Source organism: Mastigoproctus giganteus, chromosome 1 (assembly GCF_048544385.1).
Source record: "Mastigoproctus giganteus isolate SK-2022 chromosome 1, ASM4854438v1, whole genome shotgun sequence".
Lineage (NCBI taxonomy): Eukaryota > Metazoa > Arthropoda > Arachnida > Uropygi > Thelyphonidae > Mastigoproctus > Mastigoproctus giganteus.
The window spans coordinates 64,723,751-64,735,782 of record NC_143575.1 but is presented as its reverse complement, the minus strand read 5'-3'; the positions used below and the strand labels follow the sequence as shown (position 1 = coordinate 64,735,782).

The window sequence follows — 12,032 nt, the reverse complement described above, 5'->3', positions numbered from 1 at the left end:
AGACAGATGGACACTGTTCATCTGTCCTCAGGCTCTTTGGATTGGAGGAGTAATTATCAGCTTGATGCAAATCTATATGATTCGGATTTGCATTCTTAATCAGTGGAAAATTGTCACATTCCATGTTTCGCTCCTTTTGGGCCCTGGGGGTTTGCTTTACCACCCAGGTTTCTGGCCCTGCCGGGAAGGCAGGAGCACTAGGTGACCAAGCAGTTGAATTATTTGGTTAGTACTGTTAGAACGGTGGCCTTCCTTTCTGGTCCTTTGCCTACTTCTTGTATTGCAAAAGTGCTACAGTAATTTATAAATAAATAAAACGGTAGTTGGAACGAAATATAATTTGTTCAAAGGCTCTTTGGATATAACGCTTTTTGGAATGCACGGAAATCGTTTGGCACCCAGGGGGGGGCCCAATTTATCAGTTTTCACCCTACACGGCCTCGATAGCATCAGCAAATATTCTTGCACCCTTTCTATTTATGTATCCCATTCCTGTAGAAGCAATCTCCCGTGTTAACAAGCACAGACCACCCTGAGAAAAATTCTACCACGATCCTTGCACAATCTCTCCAGAGCTGAATTGATTGACAAGCCTCTCGTCATATACTCCCTCCTAACATGTCTGGGCAGAATTTCCGAAACTTTCAAATTAAAGCTTTAACTTGCAATTTTATTTCAACTTGTACTTGTTAAGTAAATGTGCAAATCTCTTACTCTTAAGGTCATTAGTCTCAATGTGAACAACAATATCACCTTTTGTGCCCTTAAAAGATATCTGTTCTACATCATCAACTTTTGCCCCTGGTAGACTTACCCTGGTCCTGTTCCACCTATCCTTTTTGCACAATATATTCCCCGTTTTCCTGACAATATAATCACCGACAACAACTAGTTCCTGTGGGACCTGCACATTCTGCCTTGGAGATTGCTGCTGTGTTGCCTGATGATCAAGTGCAAGGTCTGGCATTGATGTGGGCAGCTGAGAGCTTGATGGACCCCTCAATTTAAATCCTTTGAGGGCATCTGCCCTGTTCTTTAAGCTCTCATAGAGGCCCATAACAATGCTGAGTTGGCACCTAACTTCTCGCACTTCTTACCTCGAGCACGCATGAAGACACATCCCTTGGCAATATCATGTCCCGTTCCTGATTGCTCTACAAACACCAAACAAGCAGCACATTTCAAAGGCTGTGAATCAGAAGACAATACCCCGGACCCTCAGTTGTCCCCTGAACCACAGCACTCCCACTACCTTGAGCCCTTTGCTTTGCTGCTCTGGTCTGAGGCATGGTTTCGATTCAATTTCAAATACTACACTAAACTTATATCCCAATGCTGTAATATATTGTGTATATTACAGTATAGAGCTTATGGTATATATATTTTGTATCTCCTATGAAGTTTATATTAGCGTAGCATTTGAATTTGTATAATTTCTATTCTGTATCTCCTATCAAATTTAAGAATCTGAATATAGAATAAGTTTTAGAATCTGATGTAGATTCAGGTGATGGTCAAGATAAATCAACTGAACCCTCCACATCAATGATCCTGATTTTATTTCCAATTTCCCTTCTGCAGAGGCACACTAAATCATGCAAAATAAATTAAATGATCTTATCAGAGATCTCGACTTATCAAATAATAAGACAGAACTTTTAGGCTGAAGAATGCAACAATGGAATCTCCTTCAAGGTAATGTTAAAGTATCTATATACCGGTGCTGCCAAAAGGATTTAACCCAGTTTTTTAAAATGGAAACTAGCCTTCTTGTTGCACTGATATCAATGATTTAACGAATTCACTTAATAGTGACCACAGCCCTCAAGACTAGAGACTCTTCATAAATTCTTTTAAATTGAGTTAAAAAGCGGTGCTACTGCATGATGGCAGCATATTACCATTAATTCCAACAGACCATGAAATTAATATGAAAGAATCATACAATAACATGAAGCTTCATATTGAATCCATCAATTACAAGGAGTACCACTGGCATGATTGTGGTGACTTTAAACCACATCATGCCACATCTTGTTAGGAATGCACCAGTGAAACACAAATTTTGCTGTTTTCTTTGCGAAAAGGACAGTAGAACATGGTTCATTTCACAAGAAAAGACTGGCCTTCAAGCAATCACTCTATCTAGGGATAAAAAAATGTCCATTACAGTCCATTAGATGAGACAAGCGAAATCATGCTGCCTCCCCTACACATAAAATTGTAACTTACGAAACAATTTGTTAAGGTCATGGATCAAGATGGACCAGCTTTCAAATACCTCAAGGAAAAATTACCAAGATTTAGCAAGGCCAAAATAAAGGAAAGCATGTTCATTGGCTAAGGGATCTTCTCAAGGACAAACAATTTGGCCAGATCATCCATGGTGATGAGAAAGCACCTTGGGATGATTTTAAACTTGCAGCAACAAACTTTCCCAGAAACAACAAAGAGATAACTATAAATAGCGTGTGGGACACCTTCTGTCATCATACCATAAATTAGGCGCAACATAAAAAATACACTTTATTCACTCCCATTTGGTTTTTTTCCCAAGAAAACTCTGGTGCATTAAGGATGAGTATGGTGAGAGATTCCATCAGGACATCTCACAATTGAGAAGCAATACCAAGGCAAATGGAAATCTACAATACTAGCTGACTACTGCTGGACTGCGACAAGAGATGAAGATGACCCAGATGTGGGGTACAAACCACAGGTGAAGAAGTGTAAAATGTGAATCAAGTGATTTATGTATTTTTCTGATCAATGTGATTTAATATATATTTTTTTTCAATACCTAAAAATATATAAATTCTTATGATTTTAACTGAAGCAGAAAAGGATTGACAATATCTGGAGATGCATTAAGTAACAGAGTGAAATGACATGAAAACACAATACTATCAACATAGAGGTGAGCCACAGACAAAATGCAATAAAGGTTTCATAAGTAATTATTATTATTTTATTATCATCAATCATTAGCCATATGGTGCAAGGAAGCCTGAGGCTTATGCTGCACCAGCCAAAAAAAAATTTTTGAATTACCCTGAGAGAGAGAGAGAGAGAGAGAGAGAGAGAGAGTCAGAAGTAGAAGGGAATCACCAAGAAAGAGAAGAAAGTTGATATCCAGCTCAGGATCCTGGGTGTGCCAAGCCCATACTCACCAGATGTGAGCCCCTGGGGTTCTAGAGGGGAAGAATAGACTGATCAATAGCACAAGTTGCACGGAAACTGAAATAAGAACAGTTATGGCATCAAAATCAGGAAAACCTTTTGCAACTAAAATTAATTATCTTAAAATTAAAAACAAACGAGACAAACACTTCCACCTTTTTTTTTTTTATCTTCTTGGGAAGAGCTAAAAATATTAAAATGAAAACATCACGTTGATAGAGAATACAATCTCAATAAGCACTCAGAATTTATTATATATATCTTCTTGCATTCTGAGAAAATAAAAGAAACTGAAAACCTTGGGAATCAAATCAAGTACAGAGAGACCAAGATGAAGAAGTAATGAAATGTGGAATAATGTACGTTGTGCTCATTTATTTAACAATACCATGTTTTGAAGTTAAAAGTAACACAGTCTATATACATTAGATTTAAATATTGTGTTTCTGTGCACCAGCTTTTGATGCAGCTGGGACAGCTGCCCTAATCCTAGTTATAGCTCTGCATTTAGTTATAACTTTTCATGGGTCAGTATGAACACCACATTTTATTTTTCTCAAATCAAGAAAAAGATCTTGTCAGTGCAATTTCGGTTCTTAAGGTAGATTATATACAAAACCAATAATCAGAAAATCATTTTAGATAGTCATTTATTGTTCAATTTGACCCTATTACTCAGAGATTATAAAAGGTTATTGTATTTATCTAATTAGCTGTGAAATAATTATCCAGGAGGTTATGTGGAATTGATCAGTGCAGTCAAAAATATGAGTTCTCAGCAACAGAAGTTTTTTGAAAAATTTTCCCATTTTTTACTTAATAACATGGATGCAAAAAATAATTTTTATATCATATACTTAAATTTGGGAAAAGCAATTGACAAAGTTTCATCTACATAAAAGACTGCTGTACAAATTGGAGCAGTTAGCATTAGGGACAAGTTACTGCTATAGATAAAGAAGGGATCACTAAGTGGAAGAAGACAAAAAGAGTTTTTTCCGACTCAATGGGTAGTGCTCTTCTTAGACCACTGTTATTAGTGGATTTCTCCAAGGTTCAGTGCTGGGCCCATTAGATACAGGAATTCTGCCACAGCAATCAGGAGGCAATTATCCTGTTGTATATGACAATAGTTAGGCCACATCTTGAGTACTGCATACAGGTCTGTTGGAATGGGGCCAAGACTGGTATGGGTTACAAAAGGGTGCTTTTACCAGGAATGGCTTCAGTTCTGTAAAATGCTGTATCTGCAGACTAGCCATCTGTGAGGAGATTTGATTGAGGTGTTTTAAGGCTTTGAATGAACTGGATAAGTACAATGCTGATGGTATCTTCTCTCTTGCTCAGATTATATGTATGAGATGCATAAATTCAAATTGAGGAGGGATGAAGTTTGACTTCAGCCAGGGCCTTCTGAAGGCAGAATTTCTCTGCCTTCAGAATTTGTCTAGTTTTCTCTTGAATTTATTTAATCCATCCATTTCCAAAACAACAGATGGAAGCCTGTTCAAACAATCAATGTGCAGAAGTTTGCCTTCACCCACTGGCTGAAGGCAAAATTCCACACATCTATCCTGCAACCATCCTTCTTCAACTTAAATTTATGCCCACTCATGTGTGTAGTCTCAGCAAATGGAAGAATACCATTAACATTCAGCTTACCCAATCCATTCAAGGCTTTAAACACCTCAATCAGATCTCCCTGCAGTTTGCTGGTCTCGAGATGCTGCAATTTGCAGAACTGATGCTTTCTAGGTTAGAGCACCCTTTTGTTCCCTTCACCAATCTGGTTGATCTTAACATAAGAATGCTTTCTCACATAATTTGCGATTACTAACAATAATACTAAAATTCCATCATCAGGATTAAGGGTAAAATTGTCAATGTACCATTTCTACTTCTCAGTAACAGCCCTGAAACATATACTGCAATTCTGTTTAGACTATTATTACTGGTAATACAATTCCATATAACGTAAGAATTGCCAGGATAAAATTCTCAACTGTTCTGTGCCTCTGTAATAGCCTCAGCCACCAAGTAACTAGTTTGATGAATTTTGACTAGTTTCATTCTCTAAATAAATATTATTTATTTAGAGTATAAAAGGTATTATAGTTTCAGTGTAATGTGCAATTAATCAGTTCAAAAAGGGCTGCATGTGTTCTCATTCAATATATACAGATTATTATTTCATTTAATTTTCTATACAACAATATAAGTAAATTGAACTATAAAATGCAAAGGAAAAAAAATGAACTTAAAGAACTATAAACTTGAATCTCATGAATATAAAAGAGAGTTGATTAATTAATGGAAAGAAAAGAAAAAATATAATGTAAATAGATACAACTGTAAAATTAAATGAATCTGCAAAAAATGCCTTTACCTTTAGTTCAATTCCTGTCTTACCAAATTCTGCTGTCCACAGTTCATTACTCTCACCTTCATTTAATGTAAACTCTTTATTAATACCCTAGGAAGTAAGAAAAAATTGCACAAATTTAATATATATAAAACGAATCACAGGACAGGATTTTTCTTTCAACTTGTAAAGATTTCATAAAAAAAAATCCCATTATTAACAAGAGTAAATTATCATAATACGGTACACTGTTAAACAAATCAATTCTGGTATATAAGAATATAATAATTTTACATGACCAACAATGCACAGAGTAATTTAAAAGTCACTATCTATCTTTAAAAAAGTATTTTTTTGAACATTGGAACAAAAATTTAACCAGGCATCACTCTATTACATGACAGATACAATGTGAAATAATCTTTCTTAATCTGCTACATTTTTTCACTAAATGTGAAAGAATATCTGCAGGAAACATTGCCAGCCATAATTTTTTTCAGCACTTCATCAATAATTCCTGGTTTTCTCTGGTAAAATTAAAAAAAAGAAGAAGGAAAAAAAGCTCTTTGCAGACTGTGCCGCTAGCCCAAGCACGGGCAGCATGCCGCCATTCAAGACTTCTTCTATGGCCCAAATACTAATCATGATCCTTATATGTATTTATGTTAAAAATTATTTACAATATTAGTATTAGCAGAGTGATATGAAAGAAGAAAGTAAGCTGGTACAGCATCAGACAAAAAAAAAAAAAAAAAAAAAAATATATATATATATATATATATATATATATAAATAAAATAAAAAACTTCCCATTTCGCCTATCCATTCCATCTAAAAGTTTGTCCAGTTCTTCCTTGAATTTCTTTAAGTTATCAACTTCCACAATGAGAGATGGAAGTTTATTCTAGCAATCAATCAACTGCTGGATAAAGACAAATTTCCACACATCTATTCTGCAACTGTTTTTTATCAATTTGAATTTATGCCCCCTCAGGTTCATCATCTGAGCATGAGGAAGAATCCCATCAGCATTTAGCCTGTTCAAACCATTCAAGGCCTTATACACCTCAATCAGATCACCCTGCAGAACTTAAACCTTTCTTGATAAGAGGGCTGGTTTGTTCCCCTCACCAATCTTGTCCTTATCTGTACTCAGTCTTGTCTTGTATCTCGCAAAAAGGATTCTTCTGCTCCTCTGCTTATCTTTGGTGACACACTGATTTCTAGGTAAGTTGATATATCTCTTTTGGAGATTATCCTGACTTCTAATCTCTCTTGGCACAAGCACATTACAAATATTGATTCCTCTGCATCTAAAAAACTTGGTTTTCTCTTTCGCTCTCGCCATTACTTTTCTTCCAAGCAGCTGTTCACTCTATACAAATCATAAATCTGCCCTACCATGGAATATTGATCCCACATCTGGGGCAGTGCCCCGAAAACCTCTCTCGGGCTTCTAGATTCCATTCAGAAGAGGGCAGTTAGGTTAATTAATGACCTCTCTAACAGAGTCTCTCCACTCGCTGTCCCACAGACGTACTGTTTCTGCTGTATTCCTTTTCTACAGATACTTCCATGGTACTGTTCTTCTGAATTGGCTTCTATAATTCCAGCTCACTCTTTCAAAACAGTCCAAACACGTGCCACCACCAGCCAACGTCCATTTACTGTCCTACTTCAAACTCACAGAACCAGCTTTTCATCTTCCTCGTTTATTCATTCAACTGCTGTTTTCTGGAATAGCCTTCCTTCATACGTATTTCCTGAAAATTACAGTCTGCAGAAGTTCAAGTCTAATGTCAACAAATACCTTCTTTCGTCTTCTCAAATTCCAACCCAAGCACAGTACTAAGTACTATAGGTTATAATACCTCTCGTGTTTGGGGTTTTCATAAAAAAAAAAAAAAAAAAAACTCGTTCTAGCAACTCCACATCCTTTCTAAAATGAGACCTTCAAACCTGTACACGGTACTCAAGGTGTGGACTGACCAGTGCTCTATACAAAGGGATATGCACTTCCTCATTGACAAGACCCCCATGACCTGCTCTGGTAGCCTGTCTGCACTGATCAGAAAACTTCATATCTGACTGCACAATTATCCCCAGGTCACTTTCATTCTCTACCATCCTGAGTATAGTACCACACAGTTGGTGCATTTGGCAATGTTAAACTTCAGTTGACACTTCTCAGCCTATCTGCCCAACTTTTCTAGATCCTGTTGCATTACTGTCATTAACAACCCTACCAACTCTATTGTCAGGGAAACGGGGAACATGCTTTGTAAAAAGGCTAGGTGGAACAGGACCAGGGTATGTCTGCCAGGTGCAAAGGTTGATGACGTTGTAGAGCAGATATCATCTTTTAAGGGCACAAAAGGTGATATAGTTGTACACGTTGGCACTAATGATATCAAGAGTAGGAGACCGGTAGAATTGCTTAACAAGTACAGGTCATTGTTGAAAAAAAGCCGTGAAATAGGGGTGAATTTGAAAGTGTCTGCAATTCTGCCCAGACACGATAGGAGGGAGTATATGATGAGAGCCTTGTCGATCAATTTGGCCCTTGAAAGATTGTGCAAGGCTCAAGGGGTAGAATTTTTTTCAGCCTGGACTGTACTTGTTAACAGGAGAGATTGCTCCTACAGGGATGGGATACACTTAAATAGAAAGGGTGCAAGTATATTTGCTGATGCTATCGAGGCAGTGTTAGGTGGGTCGGAAAACTGCTAGCTTGGGGGGGAGACAAAGACAAATAGATTAACAGTAGCCACTGGCAGAGGTGAAAGAGATTCTTGCACTGCTTCTATTGGAATGAGCAGAAGCCTGAAAAACAAGATGCAGGATATTTCAGAGACTGCTGGGAGTCATTGTGGTACAAGTAAACACATAGGTTGTGTTAGGGTAGCTAAGAATAGAAATAGGTGCATGTACACTTGCGTGTACACCAATGCTAGGAGTTTAGTAAATAAATTTGATCAATTTGAGGTATTGCTCAAAACATCAAAGGCAGATATTGTTGGGATATCAGAGATGTGGTGTCACACAGATATAAGGGATGTAGAACTGGAATTTGGGGAGTACAACATCTACAGAAAGGATAGACAGGATAGGAAGGGAGGAGGGGGTTATGCTATTAGTTAAGAAATACATAAAATCCAAGGAAGTGAAGCCAGTGGACATCGCTGGACAGTGCAGTGTCGAGTCAGTTTGGTGTGACATAAGCATTGGGAGATCAAAATTGAGAGTAGGAGTGTGCTATAGGCCTAATGACTCTGATGAGTATAATAAGAAACTGTACAGGGAAATATTTTAGCATTAAATCAGCTCACACACCAACCATAAGAATAAGTATTTACTGTAACTAAAATATTTACATATTAAAATAAAATAAATATTTACAAAAACTGCTATTATATTAAATTAAATTATATACATGTAAAAACATTAAAACTGTGATAAGATCCTTAAGATAAAATACACTAAAATAAACCGGATTAAAAGCAATAAAAACAATAAAAGTCTCTGGACTGAGCATCTCGCTAGAGTTTTGCGGGGTTATAAAACACGCTGTGTGCAGCTTCCCGCGCGGAGGTTGCACACAGTGTTGTCTCAGGTAAAAGACCCAATAGCAAAGGACCTGAGTAGTGGAGTAGTATACAGGATAAAATGCCCGGATTGTGGGGAATGTTATGTGGGCGAGACAAAATGACGGCTCAAGGATTGTCTTGGGGAGCATGCAAATGCTATAAAAACCGCTGATTACAATAAGTCTGCTGTGGCCGAACATTTTTGGGAGAAGCAGCATCAAATTTCCCCAGAGGATGCGGTTATCGTGGATCGAGAGCATGGGTTCTGGAACCGTAAATGGCTCGAGAGCCTACGAATCTGTTCATCTGACCACAATATTATGAATAGGGACAGAGGTATGTGTATGCATCCTCTGTTGCCCCCGCCATTTTTACACGATAGCATAAGCTTAGTGTAGTATACTGCATAATATAATATTGTCAATTAATCAGTAAATCTATTAATCTTGATAAACTTTATTGTCAATTAAATTGTATTTTTAACTCTATAAATATATATAACGACTTAATCATAACAAATAATTAATACATAACTATAGTGGTACACGTGATAGGGAAGTTGTATAAAGGGAACACTAGATACCGAAAAAAAAAAAAAAAAAATATATATATATATATATATCTATATATATAACATAACTGTTTTGGGATATAACTTAAGGATTTAATTTTTGTTTTAAATTTTATTGAATTAAATTGGAATAATGACTCTGACCAGAGCAGCAAAGCAAAAGGCTCAAGCTAATGGGAGTGCTGTGGTTCAGGGGAGAACTGAGGGGGGCAGTTGCCCTCTGAATCACAGTCTATTAAAATGCACTGTTTGCTTGATGTTTGCGGAGCAGTCGGGTACGGGACATGATACTGCCAAGGGGGATGTCTTTGTGTGTGCACGATGTAAGGAGTGCAAGGAAATCAGGCGACAACTCAGCGTTGTTATGGGCCTTTATGAGACCTTGAAGGACAGGGTGGATGCCCTCGAAGGAAATAAATTGAGGGGCCCATCAAGCTCTCAGCTGCCCACATCAACGCCAGAGCCTGCACTTGGTCATCAGGCAACACAGGGGCAGCCCCCTAGGCAGAATGCGCTGGTCCCATAGGAACTAGTAGTTGTTGGTGACTCTATTGTCAGGGAAACGGGGAACATGCTTTGTAAAAAGGATAGGTGGAATAGGACCAGGGTATGTCTGCCAGGGGCAAAGGTTGATGACGTTGTAGAGCGGATATCATCTTTTAAGGGCACAAAAGGTGATATAGTTGTACACGTTGGCACTAATGATATTAAGAGTAGGAGACCGGCGGAATTACTTAGCAAGTACAGGTCACTGTTGAAAAAAAGCCGTGAATTAGGGTTGAACTTGAAAGTGTCTGCAATTCTGCCCAGACACGATAGGAGGGAGTATATGATGAGAGCCTTGTCGATCAATTCGGCCCTGGAGGGATTGTGCAAGGCTCAAGGGGTAGAATTTTTTTCAGCCTGGACTGTACTTGTTAACAGGAGAGATTGCTTCCACAGGGATGGGATACACTTAAATAGAAAGGGTGCAAGAATTTTTGCTGATGCTGTCGAGGCAGTGTTAGGTGGATCGGAAAACTGCTAGTTGGGGGGGGATACAAGGACTAATAGATTAACAGTAGCCACTGGCAGAGGTGGAAGTGATTCTTGCACTGCTTCTATTCAAATGAGCAGAAGTCTGAAAAACAAGATGCAGGATATTTCAGAGACTGCTGGTAGTCATTGCGTTACAAGTAAACACATGGGTTGTGTTAGGGTAGCTAAGAATAGAAACAGGTGCATGTATACCTGCGTGTACACCAATGCTAGGAGTTTGGTAAATAAATTTGATGAATTTGAGGTATTGCTCAAAACATCAAAGGCAGATATTGTTGGGATATCAGAGACGTGGTGTCACACAGATATAAGTAATGCGGAACTGGAATTTGGGGAATACAATGTATATAGAAAGGATAGACAGGACAGGAGGGGAGGAGGGGTTATGGTATTAATTAAGAAACACATAAAGTCAAAGGAAGTGAAGCCAGTTGACATCGATGGACAGGGCAGTGTCGAGTCAGTTTGGTGTGACATAAGCATAGGGAAATCAAAATTGAGAGTAGGAGTGTGCTATAGGCCTAATGACTCTGATGAGTATAATAATATATTGTACAGGGAAATAGAGTGGGCCAGTAAATCAGAGAGTCTTATAATGGGGGATTTTAATTTCCCAGATATTGACTGGAAATTGTGGGTTGGTCACTCGCACACTAGCAAGGCTTTTGTGGATTTATTGGATGATTGTTTTCTACATCAGCATGTTCGTGAGGCAACAAGAGGGAGCAATACTCTTGATCTGATTATCAGTAGTGATTCTTCATGCATTAAGAACCTACAGATAAATGAACCACTAGGTGGCAGTGATCACAGTGTGTTGAAGTGGGATTTACTCAAGGAGGTAACTACCATCAGAGGTAAAGGGAAGGGTTTTTGTTTTCGTAAAGGCAACTATGATGGTCTGAGTCAGTATTTAAATTCTATACAGTGGGACCAACTGATGATGTTACCAACAGCAAACTCAAAATGGGAAGCATTCAAGGAACTAATCTTGGTGGCTACCAGGCTTTACATACCAACTAAGAAATATTGTTCAAGGTTTAGGCCTAAATGGTTGTCAGATGGACTAATGAGACATGTGGCAGAGAAGAAAAATGCATGGGATACATACAAATTAATGGGTGACATGGAAGCCTATGATAGATATAAGTTGGTCTGTAACCAAGTCACAAAGGAGATTAGGCAGGCAAAGGCAGACTACGAAAAATCCTTGGCAAAGGATGCAAAGAAAAACAGAAAGGAGTTCTTTACATACTTGAACTCGAGAAGGAAAGGGATGAATCAGATTGGTCCA

General features: G+C 38.0%; 1 protein-coding gene across 4 annotated transcripts in view; it reads right to left on the bottom strand.

Annotated features, from left to right (window-relative positions):
- Positions 1–12,032, bottom strand: part of Vps13 (vacuolar protein sorting 13C) — a 1,645,987-nt gene that overhangs the window by 509,366 nt on the left and 1,124,589 nt on the right. For all 4 annotated transcript variants that reach the window (XM_090373229.1, XM_090373247.1, XM_090373239.1 and 1 more), the window contains exon 50: positions 5,567–5,653. In XM_090373229.1, the coding sequence (XP_090229355.1) occupies positions 5,567–5,653 (87 nt within the window). The remainder of the gene's footprint in view (positions 1–5,566; positions 5,654–12,032) is intronic.